We start from the raw sequence: 20,434 nt of genomic DNA, 5'->3' as shown, positions 1-20,434 counted from the left end.
TATTAAGCCCTCTCTTTCCATGTGTTACCTTAATAGCTTACCCAAAGTCAATTCATCCCACTTCTCCTTTACTTGTTGCCACGTGGGGGGGGGGGCTTTGTCCACACTTACAATTATTCACAAATCCTTAATTACATGGTTAATCTCCCATTAAACCAATAATTAACCAATTATCCACGTAATTAAGAATTATCTCAAATTACTTAAAATACTACTTATTTTTAATACACCCGTATACATCATACTATTATAGTCATATGGTACCTTGTGTGACACTAGTCCATGAATACAGGGTAATATAGCTTGGACCGTATTTTATTCCAACATGTTAAACTTGGATGAAAATTCATTTTTTTGACTTGCCTCCCCTGTCACCATCACGAATTTACTCATCACTTGTTTAAAATAGCATAATGTTTATAATCTCAAAATAATCTCCTTCTCGAACTTACGTCGATTAACTTACGACAAAACTTTAACATACAAAAATGCAGGATGTAACATAAAAGACCCTTAAGTCGGCCACTGCCCAAGTGGGTCCCAAAAAGGTGCTACCTATGAAGTTTCGCTAAAATACAAATATCTCTCAACTCTGATTTTGTATCTGTTTGCAACTAATTTTCAACATATGAACAATAAACTGCAATCACAAAATAAGAGAAAAATATTCTTACTAATCAATTGTGAGTACAATTCTGTTTCTTCCTTGATTCTTCTCTCCTGATTATCTTCGTGATTCGAGGGCTGAAGCAGCGTATTTCTCGAATGTAGGATGATGCAAACCTCCTAGGATGTATTTGATCTCCAGCTTCTTGAACTATTTGATTGTCAAGAAGTATCCGACCATATTTTGATGTCTTTGTGAATATCCCAAAAGTTTATGGGATTTTGAGATACCTTTTCAAGGGAATATGTATCCATTTATATAGGTGTGAGTTAGGGTTTAGGGTAGAGTGACCTCCGAGAAACCCTAATAGACTCCTAGGATTTCAAGAGTCATGTCGTATCTTTAATTTAGGATTTGGCTTGATCCCTTAAAATCTTGGTGTCTACAAATGCCCCTACTTCAAGGTTCGTCGGGGTGTAGGCTTGCTGAAACTTTAAGACGAGACTTGAAGTACTCTACCATTGCAACAAAAGGTTTTGAAACTTGGAGTTTTTGATTTACAAGAGGAAGAGATGAAGGGCAGAACTGGTCCCACTGTGTGTGCCAATTTGTTCGCAACTAATTTTTAACATATGAAAAATAAACTGCAATCATAAAACAAGAGAAAAATATTTTTACTAATCAATTGTGAGTAAAAATTTGTTTTTCTCTTGATTCTTCTCTCCTGATTATCTCCGTGATTCGAGGACTGAAGCAGCGTATTTCTCGAATGTAGGATGATGCAGACCTCCTAGGGATGTATTTGATCTCCAGCTTCTTGAACTATTTGATTGTCAAGAAGTATCCGGCCATACTTTGATCTCTTTGTGAATATCTCAAAAGTTTATGGGATTTAAAGATACATCTTCAAGGGAATATGTGTCCCTTTAAATAGGTGTGAGTTAGGGTTTAGGGTAGAGTAACCTCCAAGAAACCCTAATAGACTCCTAGGATTTCAAGAGTCCTGTAGTATCTTTAATTTAGGATTTGGCTTGATCTCTTAAAATTTCAGTGTCAACAGTATCGACTAACGATTTATTACGTTGTAAACTAAATATGTAGCAATCTGTAATTCTATGTATATTGGGAGAAAAGCTCAGTCACATTAGACCTAAATTTCAATAAAAATATGAGCGTAACTTGTAATAACTTTTCTCGACTTTTGTTTTACAACTTGCTAAACTTCAAAAATTAACATACAAATATTAAATTATTTAAATAATTTAAAACACGCTCCTTAAAATATTGAGTACTCCTTGTTTTACCCCAAAAGTATGGATTATAACATCTTTGATTCGTTTAGCCTCCAACCGTCACGATACTTCCTTAACACATGTTTTAACCCATCATTATATTCTTAAAGGTATTTAAACTCTCCTAATCATATTTATTTACTTAAAACACATTCTAACATTACGTTACGGGTTGTAACATCTCTAAACTCATTCGAGGATGAATGTTTGTTTAAGAGGGGGAGAATATAATGATCAGCCGGTTGTTTTGTGTATATGAGCCCCGTTTCTCCATTTTATATTTCCTATGTACTTGGTTGTCATTTTTTGACTTGCAACGATGGTTGATTTGTTCCGAAAAAGTTTTGGAATGAACTGACACACTTAGTTCCATTGTTGAAAGAAGTTATAAGAGTTGACTAAGGTTTTACTTTTGTGTTAATGACCTCAGATTTGTATTTTGATGGTTTTAATAGGTTCGTATGGTAATTGTGGACTCAGGCATATTCCCGAATTTAGATTTGGAGGTTTCTAGGATGATATGACTCTTTTTACCGGAAGTTGGTAATTTGAAGGCTTAGAAATTTCATAAGTTTGACCATTATTTGACTTTAAGGCTATCAGGTTCAGATTGTTGTCTCAGGACTTAGAATAGGCCCTTTTTGTCATTTGAAACTTTTGTGCAAAGTTTGGTCTCATTCCGAGTTGGTTTGGTAGGAGTCGGACGCTTGGTTGTAGATATTGATGTTCTTGAATTTTATGGTTTGCGTGATGCATTTTGGTGTTCAATTTGTGGTTACAGATATTATTTTGATATTTTGAGCTTGCGAGCAAGTTAATTGATGAACTTAGAGAATAAATGAAAGTAAAATTTTAGATTTTTTATATTTATGTTATAATTGATAATATGTGTTTTGTATAATATAATATATATTTCGGTATGGTATCGATATTTCGGTATTTTATTTTAAAATACCAAATACCATACCTAATACCAATTTTTTAAAACATATAAACCAAATACCAAAATATTATATACTAAATACCAAAATTTTTGGTTTCGGAACGGTAATTCGGTATTTACCAAATTATGTACAACCCTAGTTGAGCATGCGAGTAGATTAGCATTATCTATGCCATGTCATTTTTATGCATCATGTATTACTTGGTTTTAATTGATCATGAAATCTTCTTTGTTGTTTATGATGGAAACTATGTTGGAAATTCTTGAAATGTTAGTTTGGCTAATATCGCAAACTTGGAGGTTGTTCTCCTGTGATACATATGTCATAACCCTAAAACCGATCCGGCCGTGATGGCGTCTATCGTAAAACTAGGTCAGCCGACACAACTCCCGAATTAACCATTAATCAATAAAAATTATTTTTAAGCCTTTAATTAATCAAATATATCATAATGTAAGTCTAAACGAACATTGCGGAATAAATACACAAGCCCGACATCAGGGTGTCTCAAGTCACGAGCATCTACTAAGGTCTGAATACAACGAAGAGTCTGAAAATATACTAAAAACAATCTAAGGAAGACAAGAGGGAGAAGAGCATGGCTTCGAATACCGACAGCTACCCTTGCTAACTCCGAAGACTCTGTCACTGAGCAATCAACACCCGCTACCAGATTCAGAAATACCTGAATCTGCACACAAGGTGCAAGGAGTAATGTGAGTATGCTAACTCAGTAAGTAATAAAAGTAAACGAAAGCTAAGCAATAAGAAAATACGTAAACCACGTCATAACGCTACAGCAAATGCAATACATTTCCAAAATAGTACAGAAATCATTTACTTAGTAAATCAAGCTTTGTTTTAGTAAAACCTTTTAACTCAACTTTCAATAGTTTCAAACGAGTGATAAAACAGTGAGTAAAAATGATAGAAATGTAAACGGCCCCTCGGGAAAATATGTACCATAAACCGCCCTTCGGGCATAATATCAACAGAACCAGCCCCTCGAGCTACCTCACAATCACTCGTAATCAGCCCCTCGGGCATAACATGAATCAAGAACTGCCTCTCGAACAAAACATGGATCAAGAACAGCCCCGCGGGCAACAATATGAAACAATAACAGCTCTTCGGGCTACATCATATCCCTCATACAAGGTACTCGTGCTCACTAGGGGTGTACAGACTCCTGGAGGGGCTCCTACAGCCCAAACGCAATAACAAGCCATCTCGTAGCATAATCAAACAAGCCCTCGGCCTCATAACAAGCCACCTCGTGGCATAACAAATCAGACCCTCAGCCTCAAAATCACGAATCAGTAAAACATTGTTGCGGCGTGCAGCCCGATCCCATAGTATCCTCATAACACAGGCCCTCGGCTTCACTCAATAAAAAATATCTCAAGACTCTCGAGCAACAGTAAAACATGATGCTCAGCCTAAAATACCAAAACGAGTAAATATGGCTAAGTTATGAAAATAGTAAAATACAGCATGACTGAGTACAAATATGAAGTCAAAACAGTGAGGAATAGTAGTAAATATCCCCTAAGGGTCCAAAACATGTTGGTACGAGCCCTAAATATGGCATTCAGCCCAAAACATGATAGTACTTTCCAAAACATAATGATAGCAAACAGTTTTCAATAAATATGTGGTTTAACAATCATACGGGACGGACTAAGTCACAATCCCCAACGGTGCACGACCCCATGCTCGTCATCTAGCGTGTGCATCACCTCAAAGTAGCACAATGATGTGAAATTCGTGGTTTCATACCCTTAGGACAACATTTACAATCACTAATTACCACAATCCGGTCCAAACTCTAGCTCACTATGCCTTGGCCTCTTGACTCGGCCTCCGAATGCTCCAAATCTAACCAAAAACAGATTCATACCATCAAAATATGCTAAGGGAACAAAGCCCACTCGAAAATAATCAATTTACACCAAAAAATCCCGAAATTGGCCATACTTGACCCCCCAGCCCACGTCTTGGAATCCAATAAAAATTACATCAATAGAATCATTATCCTCTCACGAGTCCATACATACCAATAACATCAAAATCGGACCTCAAATGACCCCTCAAATCCCCAATTTACACTCTCTAATTTCAAGCCCTAATTCTCCAATTTTAGGCTTTAAATTCCACAAATTTCATGTTTAAACAAGTGAGAATCAACATAGGATCGAGTATTGAGTTCGAAAATCTTACCTCCAAGTGTTTCCCTTTGATTCCCTCTTCAATCCTTCTCAAAATGCTCCAAAAATCGCTCAACAATGGAGGAAATAGACCAAAAATCGCGAAACCGACTCTTAAACATTCTGCCCCAAGTATTATTTCCTTCTTCGTGAATCTGGTGGCTCCCTCGCGTTCGCGAAGCAAAATTTGCCTCATACCAAAATTCCCTTCTTTGCGAATGCAAGGGCCCACCCGCGAACGCGAAGACCAAACAATCGACCCTACGCGAACGCGGAACACTCCTCGCGGACTCGTAGCTTAAACTCAGGAACCTTCGCGAACGCGGGACTTACATCGCGAATACGAAGAGAAAACCAGCTGCCCCTCTCAACAACCCTTCATGAACGTGAGGCCCTCTCGCGAACGCGAAGAACAAAATTCTGCAACAGAATAGAAGAAAAATCTGCAACTCTCAAAAACCAAGAATTGGTCCGTTAACCACCCGAAACTCACCCGAGGCCCTCGGGACCTCAACTAAACATGACAACATATCCCATAATATTTTCAAACTTGTTCCAACCTTTGGAACACTCAAAACAACATCAAAACATCATCGGATTCAAGCCTATGAATCCCAAAAACTTCCAAGTTCCAAATTCGATCAAAAAGTCTACCAAACCTTGTCCGAATGACCTGAAATTTTGCAATCAAATCACAAATGACACAACGGACCTACTCCAATTTTCGAAATTCCATTCTGACCCCGATATTAAAATTTCCACTACTAACCGGAAAATGCCAAATTTTCATTTTTGCCAATTCAAGCCTAAACCTTCCACGGACCTCCAAAATACATTCCGATCACGTTCCTAGGTCCCAAATCACCTAAAAAAGCTAACCAAATCATAAAAATACAAATTGGAGATCGAATGCTAAAAAGTCAAAACTTGGTCAAACCTTTCAAATTTTAAGCTTCAAACTGAGAACTGTTCTTCCAAATCCATTCTGATTACCCTGAAAACCAAAACCGACGATTTACATAAGTCATAATACATCACACAAGTCTAGTCATGCCCTAGAACTGGTGAGCGAAGTGCAAAAGCTCAAAACGACTGGTCGGGTCGTTACATCCTACCCACTTAAACATACGTTCGTCCTCGAACGTGCCCGGAGTTGTTCGGAAAACCCTCAAATCGCTGTGTAACCTTACCATGCATATACCCGGGGGTGATATCACATCACCCTATCTCATATAGGTCCAATAACACAATGTAACTGAAATTTCACAATCCAACTTAGCCCATAAACTTTAGAACCACATTTCCACATCTGAAATCATCTATAAGATCAGAATCTCACATCTATACTTTGAATAAGTACAAACAAGCTGTAACAACCCATACCTATAGCCTCATATGCAATTATATGATATACCACATAGCTCAAACTCTCGTAGCGATAATTTCTAATCATAGCAGTTGCTCAAACAATCGAATATCAATAATAAGTCTCTTATCAAATAAAGCCTCATCCCAACACTTCCGTATACTTCCAATAATAGATGAAACACATAGAAAGTCATAACCATTCCTCAGATCAACCATTTGTGAAGCCACTTCTCCTTTGGCAAGGACCATAGCAAATTTCTGATCCAAACATCGATATTATCCTAACAACACGCTGGAACCAAGTCCGCTTGTATTAATTCTAGATCCCAACAATCTCATCTAATCCAACACAACTACTCTGGTGACATGACATATCAATACCATCTAAAGCCAAAACTCGTGCAACCGGCACACTAATAAGCAACAATCCGAACGTACTCAAATCATGAAAAGTGACTCAAATGAGGGAGCTATACTACAAGCTCACCAGTACCACTACAACACAATGCTGAGAACCTATCACAAGTCGTAGAACCAGAACACACGAATCTAACCCGAAGGATCATTCCTTCAAATAACTTCGCTCCAATACGCGACCTCATCCAAACACTGGTCCACATGAAACACCTCAAGTCACTATGCTCAATCGACAACCACACACAATTTGATGTCTAAAACCAAAAGTAAATCATCATAACCACGGCAAAGCAATAGACATAACATTACACAAACCCGAAAGGACACACCCGATACGCCATCTGCCGAGCAATACCCAATACTCTTCCCGCTTGAATTCCATTGAGAGACCCCAATAAAACCACACCACATGTGCCTATAACCAACAAAAACCAATGCCTCGCAACACGGAAAGGTAACTCATAGATCTCTCCAAATCACTAATAAGCTTACTAACAAATCAACACATCCCTCAAAAATACAACTCGGAGTCAACCAAGCCGACTCGAGTAAGAACACACATCCATATTGGCCTACCAATGAACCCCTTTATCAAGGAGTTCCTAAAGTTGCTCCTTCAACTCTTTTAACTCCGCCGGTGCCATATGATACGATGCTCGGCACCAAATCAATACCGAAATCAACAACCCTGTCGACGACATGCCCGGAAGCAAGAAACACATCCGAAAAATCCCTCACCACTAGATCTGAATCGTAGGAGTCCTTGCACTGTCATCCATCAGAAGGCCAAATAAGAAAAGGCAACCCTTCCCAGCCATCCGCTGGGTCTTTAAAAATGAAATCACAACTACTGGAAACATAATCCGTCGAACCTTGCCACTCAATTTGTGGTATCCCTGGCATAGCCAACGTCGCCATCTTAGCGCAACAGTCCAGAATAACACAACACTAAGACAGCCAGTCTATACCAAATATCACATCCAAAATCTAACATACCAAGTAACAAAGGATCCGCTTGAGTCTCCAAACCCCCAACAGTTACCACACAAGACCGATATATGTGGTCCACAACCACGACCTAACCTGTTTATGAGGACCCTAGTCTCCAAATCCATACAGCATGCGAATCACCATATCCGATCTCAACTCCACCGTTCGAGTATACAACACACCTCTGATACCCAATCATCCCACAAGAGGTACTCATATAATTCTCATGTGCCACCAAGCAAACTCAAATATCAGCAGTCAATCCAACAAGAGAGTGCCGCAATACTAATGAAGTATCCTCAACTCAAAGACATCACTCTTTCTAAACTGTATACCCTCATCAAGCCACACCAATAAGTGATCTCATTTATCTAGTCATCTGAAACTGTCCATGCTACCTAAGAATTTGTGACCTTCTTTTCGAAACTGAACTGTGACCTTAAACATGCGAATCTCAATCCTACACAACATACCGCATATACCATACCATCCTAAGATAAACATGAGAACTTCATATCCATTCTGAGCCACAAGCAACTACGTACTCAACTAGCCAAGAACTTTCCATTGATCCCATCTAGAAGAAAAGCACTACACATCTCATTCTCCTCACGCTCGTAGAAAATATACATCTCTAACCGTGGTAGAAACCATCAAGAACTCTCCGAATTCCATTTGCACAAAACTAAACCGTTAGGGCTGAATCCTTCTAACTCAACCAAGCTATGCAGGCCACTAAAACCCAAGAGCATTACCGCGAAACACCTGTAGAAACTCATTACCTCATAAGAACCCAAAGAACTAGTCATATCCTTACCATGCCGATCTGGCCTACTACCAAGCTATCTTATCTATCCAAGTTCCTTCTGATTTACCTTCAACTTGATACTTCCTCTCGCTATAACACCACAATCCTCGACCCAGACTTGCCATACGAGACACAAGCATAAAGCCACACCGTCCTATGGTTCGTAAGCCACTGACTACTCTCTCAAATATCCCCAAAAGCACCACATTCAAAATACTTTCCCTGAAGAGACTTCCTGCGAATCTAAAGCCATTACATTCACCTTCCTGATACTGATGTGTAGAATCCATAATGATATAGAAATACCACGAGTCTTGACACCCTCCAATGCAAACCTCAGTTTCTAGCCAAATATATAACTTAAAAATCTCCAATTATTACATGTAAAATCTTGAACCCATTAGAACCATTCTTGAGAGTCATCCACTCTACTCAAACCGCAACTAGACCGATCAAATGGACCGAACGACCTGTGCTCCATTAGCACTCTGACACCGCAGAATGTAACCTCACCTTAATGCAACCAAGCAACTTCCTGTTCTATGCACCGTACATCCTTTACCAATAACAACTCAAGTCATTCCGTAAATTCTTATACGCCCATAAAACATAACATAACCTTTATTGAAATTTCCTTTACTCGAGCCATCCTCGGTCTCAACCTCCGTAAGCCATAACTGATTTACCAGTATGCCTCAAACTAGAACCAACATAGCACATAATCGTGCAATCAACTAGTCAATAGCAGACTCCCCCACTTGGCTCAAAACCATAGATCAAAACACACAATAACTCATAATGCCTATACTTTATTACTACCATAATACCATAGTGATATTAAACTCAATCCTTCATAAGCTCGTGTAACAAAGACCATCTAGTACTTCAAATCTTCTACAAATCTCGCATTCACCCTCGTAATAGTCAAGCCCACTTTCTTAAGCGACCCAAATTCAAATTGCATACATACATTTCACTAATAAAAGGGACCTTCCAACAAACAACATCATGATTACACAACTTCAGAACACTCCAAAGGAGATAATCCACCTGCTTCACCTCAAACTAACATTTCCTTATACCCTTCTACCATCATAAACATTACGTAGTCACTTAATCTTCTTGAGTCGGGACTCATATCACAACGTGAAATCTACTTCACTTCCCAACTAGGCAACATGAAAAGATCTTTCAACACACCCACAACTCGAGGCTATACATCAAATCACGATGGAAATCAAGCACCAGATAGTTCTTGCTACGCCCAAGACGATCCTTCTCATCTCATTCCATTTATATGAACGCATCTCACAGCCACATCATACTCACCACATAGCCATCCAGTCATTACTCCCACTGATAGGGACACTACCGAACAAATAAATCCAGAAATACATACTCACATAATTAACGCATCAGTGCTCAAGCTATAGGCAAAACACGGCCTCAAGTCCTCCAGACTGGCCCAACATTAACACACATAAATCACAACTCGCCCTCCGGTCAGGGAATCACAAGCTGTCAATGCACAACTGATACTGAGGGCTCATGCGCGCATATGAATACGTGGAAGGAATTTAAAGAGTTACATTTCAAGTTAAATCAAGGATGCACGATAAGGATTCAAGAATGTGAAGATTTTTCTAAAGGTTCTGCAGCCTTTCGAGGATAAATACAGACGTCTTCGTACCGATCCACGAGACTCTACTAAATTTGTTCATGACTCGTGAGACCTATGTAACCTAGGCTCTGATACCAACTTTTCACGACCCTAAAATCAACCCGGTCGTGATGGCACCTATCGTGAAACTAGGTCAGCCGACACAACTCCCGAATTAACCATTAATCAATAAAAATCATTTTTAAGCCTTTAATTAATCAAATATCTCATAATAAGTCAAAACGAACAGTGCGGAATAAATACACAAGCCCGACATCGGGGTATCACAAGCTACTAAGGTTTGAATACAACGAAGAGTCTGAAAATATACTAAAAACAATCTAAGGAAGACAAGAGGGAGAAGAGTAGGGCTGCGAACGCCGGCAGCTACCCTTGTTATCTCCGAAGACTCTGCCACTAAGCAATCAACACCCGCTACTAGGTTCAAAAATACTTGAATATGCACACAGGGTGTAGGAAGTAATGTGAGTACACCAACTCAGTAAGTAATAAAAGTAAATGAAAGCTGAGCATAAGAAAATACGTAAACCATATCATAACGCTACAGCAAATGCAGTACATTTCCAAAACAGTACAGAAATCATTTACTTGGTAAATCAAGCTCAGTTTCAGTAAAACCTTTTAACACAACTTTTAATAGTTTCAAACGAGTGATAAAATAGTGAGTAAAAATGATAGACATGTAAATAGTCCCTTGTGCAAAACATGTACCATAAACCGCCCCTCAGGCATAATATCAATAGAACCAGTCCATCGAGCTACCTCACAATCACTCATAATCAGCCCCTCGGGTATAACATGAATCAAGAACCGCCCGTCGGGCAAAACATAGATCAAGAACAGCCCCTCGAGCAACAATATGAAACAATAACAGCTCCTCGGACTACATCATATCACTCACACTGGGTGCCCAAGCTCACTGGGGGTGTACAGACTCCTGGAGGGGCTCCTACATCCCAAGCGCAACAACAAGCCATCTCGTGGCATAATCAAATAGGCCCTCGGCCTTATAACAAGCCACCTCGTGGCATAACAAATCAGACCCTCGGCCTCAAAATCATGAATCAGTACAACACTGTTGTGGCGCGCAGCCCGATCCCATAGTAATCTCACAACACAGGCCCTCGAAATCACTCAGTTAGAAATCTCTCAAGCTACTCGGGCAACAGTAAAACATGATGCTCAGCCCAAAATATCATTTAAAAATATCAAAACGAGTAAATATGGCTGAGTTATGAAAATAGTACAATACAACATGACTGAGTACAACTATGAAGTCAAAACAGTGAGGAATAGTAGTAAAAATCCCCTAACGGTCCAAACATGTTAGCACGAGGCCCAAATATGACATTCAGCCCAAAACATGATAATACTTTCCAAAACATAATGATAGCAAATAGTTTTCAATCAAATACGTGGTTTAACAGTCATACAGGACGAACTAAGTCACAATCCCCAATAGTGCATGACCCTACTCTCGTCATCTAGCGTGTGTGTCACCTCAAAGTAGCACAACGATGTGAAATTCGGGGTTTCATACCCCCAGGACAAAATTTACAATCATTACTTACCTCAATCCTATCCAAACTCTAGCCCTCGATACCCTTTCCTCTCCCTCGGCCTCCGAATGCTCCAAATCTTACCAAAAACAGATTCATACCATCAAAACATGCTAAGGGAATAACGCCCACTCGAAAATAACCAATTTACACCAAAAATCCCGAAATTGGCCGAACCTGACCCCTGAACTCACGTCTCGAAATTAGATAAAAATCACATCAATAGAATCCTTATCCTCTCACGGGTCCATACATACAAAGAACATCAAAATCGGATCTCAAATGGCCCCTCAAATCCCCAATTTACACTCTCCAATTTTAAGCCCTAATTCCCCAATTTTATGCTTTAAATTCCACAAATTTCATGTTTAAACAAGTAAAAATCAACATAGGATCGAGTATTGAGTTCAAAAATCTTACCTCCAAGTGTTTCCCTTCGATTCCATCTGCAATCCTTCTCAAAAAGCTCCAAAAATCGCTCAACAATGGAGGAAATAGACCGAAAAATCGCAAAACCCACTTTTAAACATTCTGCCCCAGGTATTATTTCCGTCTTCGCAAACGTGGTGGCTCCTTCGCGTTTGCGAAGCACAATTTGCCTCATGCCAAAATTCCCTTCTTCGCGAACGCGAAGGCCCACCCGCGAACGCGAAGACCAAACAACCGACCCTACGTGAACGCGGAACGCTCCTCGCGGACGCGTAGATTTAACTCAAGAACCTTCGCGAACGCGGAACTTACATTGTGAATGCGAAGAGCAAACCAGCTGCCTCTCTCAACAACCCTTCGCGAACGCGAAGAACAAAATTCTGCAACAGAATAGAAGAAAAATCTACAACTCTCAAAAACCAAGAATTGGTCTGTTAACCACCCGAAACTAACCCGAGGCCCTCAAGACCTCAACCAAACATGTCAACATATCCCATAACATCATTCAAACTTGTTCCAACCTTCGTAGCACTCAAAAAAATATCAAAATATCAAATCATCATCGGATTCAAGCCTATGAATTCCAAAAACTTCCAAGTTTCGAATTCGATCAAAAGTCTATTAAACCTCGTTCGAATGACCTGAAATTTTGCACACACATAACAAATGACACAACGGACCTATCCAACTTCTGGAATTCTATTCTGACCCCGATATTAAAATTTCCACTACCAACCGGAGAATGCCAAACATTTTTGCCAATTCAAGTCTAAACCTTCCACGGACCTCTAAAATACATTTCGATCACGCTCATAAGTCCCAAATCACCTAATGGAGCTAACCAAATGATAAAACTCCAAATCCGAGATCGAATACTGAAAATTGAAAACATGGTCAAACCTTTCAAATTTTAAGCTTCAAACTGAGAAATGTTCTTCCAAATCCATTCCGATTACCCTGAAAACTAAAACCAACAATTTACATAGGTCATAATACATCACACAGGGCTATTCATGCCCAAGAACTGGTGCGCAAAGTGCAAAAGCTCAAAACGACCGGTCGGATCGTTACAACATAGTACGTAAACATTTTTATTGATGTTATTGTTGTTCCTCATCTTGTTTGGTACTGATTTCACATGTTGTGATGAGGTTGAGAGGTTTTTTACGATGGGTATTTTGTGTTGTGAGGCTGAGAGATATGCATGGTGGGTGTTTTCGTGTTGTGTTAAGAGATATTGCAGGACGGGTGTTTCTTTGCTGTGAGATGAGACATTGCGCAGGCGGGTGCTTCCGTGCTTGTGAGTAGGAGTGAACATGTATGATAGGTATTTTCATGCTATTGTTATATTACCTTATGTTTTGTGTTCTTGCTATATCAGCGGAGGACTTGGCTATGTTATTTCCCAGTTATTTCGAAAGGTTGTTTGGTGTTGGTGTGGAAGCATAAGTTGTGGTTTGCTCTAGTTGTACCTTCCTTTATTTTCTCGTTCTATATCTCTTTATTTATGTACCTGTTCATTCACTCTCATGTTGTCATCATGTTATCTTACTTGCTATTTTTCTTGTTATTTCATCATTTCTTGTCACTTAACTGCACTTGTTTATATATAGGTGCCTTGTCTTAGCCGCGTCACTACCTCATGGGGGTTAGGGTCGATACTTATGGAGTACATTGTGTCAGTTGTACTTATACTACACTATTCAGATATTAGTACCAGCGGAGTCCGGAGAGGTGCTTAGCGGATACCAGACATGCGACCCATGGTAGAGCTGCATACTGTTCACAGGCCTTAGAGTCGTCTTTCTGTTTCTTCTGTATTGTTTCTTTTTACCAGACAGTATTTTATTTCTTTTAAGCCAATATATGTAGCAAACTCCAGTAGCTCATGTACTCGTGAATCCACATCTTGGGATGGTTGATTGGCGATGTCGGATTTTAGACTCATATGGTATGTTTTTGAGTTATCTTTATCCTATGATATTAGATTAATGTTAACCGTTAGTTCCTTTTTTTTACTTATTTATTGTTATGTGTTGGCTTACCTAGCAAGAATGTTATGCTCCATCACGACCCTGTGGGTTAGGATTTTGGATCGTGACATGCATGGATGTCGCAGGCCCTTGGAGTCCCTTTCCCTTATTTTCATAATGTTGTATTACTTTCATACAGATTGTACTTTTTTAGACTTGTTTGTACTACTTGGTGTTGTGAGTTTGTCTTATGTACCATTGTATTGGTTTTATTAGAACTTTATTCCGCTGTTTATGTCAAATTCTGGCTTATTCTTTTTATTTCGTTGTTTTCTATCATCGTATGATTGGCTTACCTAGTTTTGGAGGCTAGGTACCATCACGATAATTGGTGAAATTTTGGATCGTGAAAGTTAAGTATCTTGCTTAACCTGGACTTGATGGAATTTTCCTAAAATCTAATTGACTTATATGCTATTGTCTGCATATTTAGGGATGGCGTATATGCAAGATGATGAACATATATGTGTTCATCGAGATTATATATTTGTGGTAGTTTTAGGCTTTTTGTGCCTTGTTTGATTGTGTGCTCTTTTTAAATTATATTTTTTTACTGTATGACTAGGTGAGCTTATTTATTCATGATACAGATCATGTCTAGGCTTATGACATCTTATTTTGGCATCATAAACTTTTCTTGAGATATTGATATATTTGATTTAGCCACAGTCATGCTTTATATCATGAACACACACCCATCCACATCTCTATTTACTATGTCTTTGTGCAAGTTAATTGTTCTTTCTTGAGTATATGAATATGTTTTTAGAGATGGAGATCTTGATCCGTATTAATATGATTATGGCACATTATAAGCGAATTAATATTGTTATGGCACAATGGTTTATGTCTAGTGGTTATTATGATATTGATATGTTATGGCATGATGAGTAGTTGTGTGGCGCTTGAATATTGATCTATCCCTTCGGAGTCGGGTGATCACCCTTGTTACATTGGTCTTGTGAGCGCAGGTGATACACATATCGTGTTGGAGCATATGGGATATGCTGGATCATGTTGGAGTATATGAGATATGCGGGATATTGGCTATGGTTTTTGAGCATGCATCAACATTCTAGACTCATGTAAAGACATTCATGCATATAATCTATATATGTACATTCATGTAGTATACATATGCATGATACATTCTTAGTGAATTATTGGACACTTGAAGAGTGCAAGATTAATGTAAATGTTGAGTCTTCACCATACATAGACATTTTATACTCATTAAGGAGCATTCATATAAATGCTATTTGGAAATTAATGTAAAATCGTATCTTTATCATACATAGACACTCTACATTCATGTAGGAGTATTCGAGTTAATGATGCTTGAAGCATATCCCCATTATATGCGAATTTGGTGTATTTGTGTATGCTTTTGGCCTTATTATGATAAAAACATGCTTATTATTTTCCGCTTGACTGTGCATCTTATTATTGATATCTGATTTTTTTTTTTGGTTATTTTTGGGTTATTTCTCTATTATCTTATATGCTTATGAGCTGCACAAGTTATATAAGTAAGTATCTTTGACTAATACCTCGCTGCTACTTCATTATTAGGCTTGATATTTACTGAGTACATGGGGTCGATTGTACTCATACTTTACTTTTGCACCTTGCATGTAGATTTTAGAGCTGAACTGTTGGGGGAGCCGAGGGCTAGCATGGAGGATGAACCAATGTTCCTGTTGCAAGCTACCATTATGTTCATTATAGTTTAGGACTTATATTTTTTATTATATATATTCAAACAAATGATATATTTTTATTCATACTAATGTTATGATTCTAAATCTTAATTGCTCATGACTTATATCTTCGAATAGTTTGTATAAAAATTCGTTCCAGTTGAATTATGTTTTTGTTGTTGGTTTGCCTAGCAGATTGGGCTAGGCACTATCACGGTCTCGGTGGGATTTGAATCGTAACATATTGATCAAATTTTAAGTAGTTTAAATGGGAAGCAAAAAATACCACAGGATAGAGAAAATAGTGCTTATAACCACACTTGCAAGTTGAAGGTGCTTCAATCTTCTACTTTTATTTACACTTTCTTTTAACAAAAAATTTGGGGGGTGTCATGCGTCAATGACCAAACCGACCACGTTAACATGTGGTACCCCGCAACTGGGGATCACAGAAGTATCTCTATTTTGTCGTGAGTTTTCGGTCAAAATTGAGAAATTCGACCAGGATATTCACCTAGACATTATCGTAGTGGAAGATTCCTCCCGCCGTGGTTTTATAACAGTTGCCTACGCAAATCATATACAACGTCGCCACTCGTATTTGTCATCCCTTGCTTCTTTTGGTGAAAACTCTTCAACATCCTCATTTCTAAAGACGGTCGCTACAGCTAAAAGCACTCTGACTCTAGGGCTTCTCTTATTTTAAGGTAGTTTTACTTCACCTTCTACAACTACTATTCTATTTTTTTTTTCTTTCTTAGTGGGGTTTGCTTACATAAAAATTATTTTTAAGTTTCTTGTTTCGTCAATTCGTTTGGACAAGATAAACGAACACCGCCTTTGCTATTTTTCATCTTAGTTTTTCTGAGTTAGTATGTTTGAAATTGACCCTTTTATCAGAGAGATGAGTTTGGTTTCATATGTGTGTAGAAGAACCAAATCTATTAAACTGTTTGATCGATGAGTTCGCTTTTCTTGAATCTATAGCAAATTGTTGGTTTTCTTTTGTTCTTTGTTTTGTTTTTGTTATTTCCATTCCGATATTGATTTAGTACCTGCGTTTTTTTTCTTTTTCTGGTTAAATAACTTGAATTGCTAATTCCGAAAATTATAGAAAAATGGTTTAGTGATAGGAGACATCAATGTTCTATGGCATAGTTTTCCTTCCTTAATGCACCCTCTTCAGTTGATTTTCTAGAAGGTTCAATACGAATAAAAAAAGGCAGCCCGTTGCATAAAGTATTCCCGTAGGGTCCGGGAAGGGTCGTTCCCCAACGGGTTGTAATGTAGATAGTCTACCCTGATGCAAGTATCTGACTGATTCTACGGCTCAAACCCGTGACCTATAGGTCACATGGAGACAACTTGACCGTTGCTCCAAGGCTCCCCTTCAGAAGGTTCAATACTTTTACAAATTTCCTTGCTAAGCTTCATTTAGATATTTGAGTATTCTTCATACCTTTTGCATATATCTAACATAGATTTAGAGCTAACACATGCTTGTTTTATCACACCTTGCTTTAGTTCTTCCTTGCAGCAGCTGTTAACAGCTATAGATAGTTTTATTCATTGACTTGGAAAAACTGAAATATGATATTCGATTTAAGAAAAATGCTGTGAATGTATGGTTAATCATCATTTGTTTGGCTGCGCATTTGCTAAGGAATACTATTCTATTGGAAGTGTAGAACATCATTTAGCTACTAAAAATAGTTTCTTCCAACCTGACACAGGTACTTGCTGGTGAGTTTAGTAAATTTTTGTTTCTCATCCTGTAAGTGGGCTGTGGTAGTTCACCTACTTGGTTCCCTGCACATCTACTAAACAATTTTTCTGGTTCTTCAAAAGAGAGGATTTTAGGATATGCTGAAAGATGTGTTTGAGTGTTTGGGAGTCCGAAATTGTTCTTCATAAGGTTTTGAGCTTAGCAGAGTTGTCTTTTTTCATTCCCAAAAAGATTCAGCCTCGGCGCAGTGACCACAGCTTCACCTTTTGTGCCAAGATGCAACCTAGGTGGAATATTTGTATATTGCCTGTCACACTGATGGATGATTTATGCGAGGATGGTTGAGCAGCACATATCTGGTGAACAGATTGTACTAGCCAAGAGAGGATTGCTTACTATAATAGTACTGGGTTTCGTAGAGTTTGAATGGCCAATACGGGAACTATACTGTTGGAGCGATATGAATTGGGGAGATTACTAGGACAAGGTACATTTGCTAAGGTTTACTATGGTAGGAGTATCAGGACTGGGCAGAATGTTGCCATCAAAGTCATTGATAAGGAAAAAGTTTTGAGGGTTGGGCTCGTGAATCAGGTAAAACGGGAAATATCAGTTATGAGACTAGTTCGACATCCTAATATTGTGCACCTTTATGAAGTCATGGCCACAAAGAGCAAGATTTATTTTGTGATGGAATATGTTAAAGGAGGTGAGCTCTTTAACAAGGTGTCCAGAGGAAGGCTTAAAGAGGATGTTGCACGAAAATATTTTCAACAGTTGATAAATGCTGTAGATTTCTGCCATAGCAGGGGTGTCTATCACCGGGATTTGAAACCAGAAAACTTACTACTAGACGAGGATGAAAACTTGAAAATTTCTGATTTTGGTTTAAGTGCTCTTGCTGAGTCAAAGCGCCAAGATGGACTCCTTCACACTACCTGTGGGACTCCAGCCTATGTTGCTCCTGAGGTGATCAATAGAAAAGGGTATGATGGGGCAAAAGCTGATATCTGGTCATGTGGGGTGATCCTATATGTGTTGTTGGCTGGTTATCTTCCATTCCATGACTCGAATTTGATGGAGATGTACAGGAAAATTGGCAAATCTGAGTTCAAATGTCCCAGTTGGTTCCCCCCTGAAGTGCGGCGGCTACTTGTGAGAATGTTGGATCCCAATCCACATACTAGAATTTCAATTGCCACAATTAAAGAAAGTTCCTGGTCCAAGAGGGGAATAGCCTCTAAATCTATCAAAGCAGACACTGAAAGGAAGGATCTGGCTTCAGCATGTACAGAGTCGGCTGCTGGTTCCTCTGAGAACAAGCAAGACGTGGCCAGGCTGTCAAACTTGAATGCATTTGATATCATTTCCCTTTCTGCTGGCTTTGATTTATCGAGATTATTTGAGGATACTCCTTTAAAGAAAGAAGCTAGATTCACATCCTGCAAACCTGCATCAGTCATCGTATCCAAGCTGGAAGATGTCGCAAAGCGCCTGAAGCTAAAAGTCAGCAAAAGGGATGCAGGATTGTTAAGGTTTGAAGGTTCAAAAGAAGGAAGAAAGGGGATTTTATCAATTGACACGGAGATCTTTGAGGTAACTCCAGCTTTTTATTTGGTGGAGGTCAAGAAGTCCAATGGAGATACATTGGAATATCAGAAAATTTTAAATGAAGGCCTGAGGCCTGGTTTACAGGATATTGTTTGGGCGTGGCAATTAGAACAACCACCTCAACAGTCCGAACAGCAGCTGGATGAGCAATCAAATAGTCAGCTTCAGCAACAACAACGTTCAGATAACCTGCAACAACTCTCGGAGCAGGAGCAGCAGCAACTGCTATGTCCACTGCAACTACTTCAGCAAGAGCAGTTACCTTGATTATATAATACACTTTCAATTTCGGCATTATCTAGTAGATGTATGTTTGGTTCTTCCAGTCTCCTGACTCATTTTTATGTTTCGTCTGTGTAAATGTCTCTCAAGTAAGTACAAGTGTTTTTCATTTTTAAAGAAAAATAAAGGTACAAGTGTTGTTTTTCTTTGTTTTCCTCTTTTCTTCAATGCATCTTGCAAATCTGATGAATTCCCAATCTGATTTCAAGCTTTGAATTTTGAAATGAAATTGCTGCATCTGTTTTCAGGCTAAAATCCTTTTGACCTACTGGTGCTTTTGGGACTACATTTGCATGCTCATGATAGGAGTTTTAAGTAGAGAAACATGGTTTGTGACAATTTATATAGTCGACCCGCACTTATTTGGGATTGAAGGTTGTTGTCACTGAAAGTTGTTGTTCACATTGGAAAAATACGCATGTGGTCACTGAAGACCGTAACATTACGTTGAAAATCATCATTGATTCTGATAGTCTAGCGAGTGATTTTATGATGTGCCTCACACAACTAAGGTGTCACGACCCAAATCCTAATCTGTTGTGATGATGCTTATCGTGGTACTAGGTAAGCCGACAATTTCAAAATACTTAGATAATTAAGAAATTCAAATAACTAGAGTTTTCAAAACAGGCTAAAACCCAAAACACAAATGCGGAAAATAGCTCCCAAATTGGGGTGTCACTGAACTCATGAGCATCTATACATCACCGGTCTAGAAAAGAAAGGTCTACAAGAGTCTGTATCAAAATACAATTCAAGAAAAGATAAGGAAGGAGAAAC

The 20,434-nt window shown here is 38.7% G+C and overlaps 1 protein-coding gene across 1 annotated transcript; it reads left to right on the top strand.

The window, feature by feature from the left end:
- Window positions 1–16,629: 16,629 nt before the first annotated feature.
- On the top strand, window positions 16,630–19,800 carry LOC104222033 (CBL-interacting protein kinase 2). Its single transcript, XM_009773211.2, has 2 exons — window positions 16,630–16,742; window positions 17,769–19,800. Exon 2 carries the CDS (start codon window positions 18,188–18,190, stop codon window positions 19,637–19,639), a length of 1,452 nt encoding a protein of 483 aa, XP_009771513.1. The 5' UTR covers window positions 16,630–16,742; window positions 17,769–18,187; the 3' UTR covers window positions 19,640–19,800.
- The last annotated feature ends 634 nt before the right edge of the window (window positions 19,801–20,434 follow it).

Source organism: Nicotiana sylvestris, chromosome 7 (genome assembly GCF_000393655.2).
Source record: "Nicotiana sylvestris chromosome 7, ASM39365v2, whole genome shotgun sequence".
NCBI classification, from domain to species: domain Eukaryota; kingdom Viridiplantae; phylum Streptophyta; class Magnoliopsida; order Solanales; family Solanaceae; genus Nicotiana; species Nicotiana sylvestris.
Note: the sequence above shows the minus strand (reverse complement) of the source record. Positions and strands in the feature narration are given on the sequence as shown.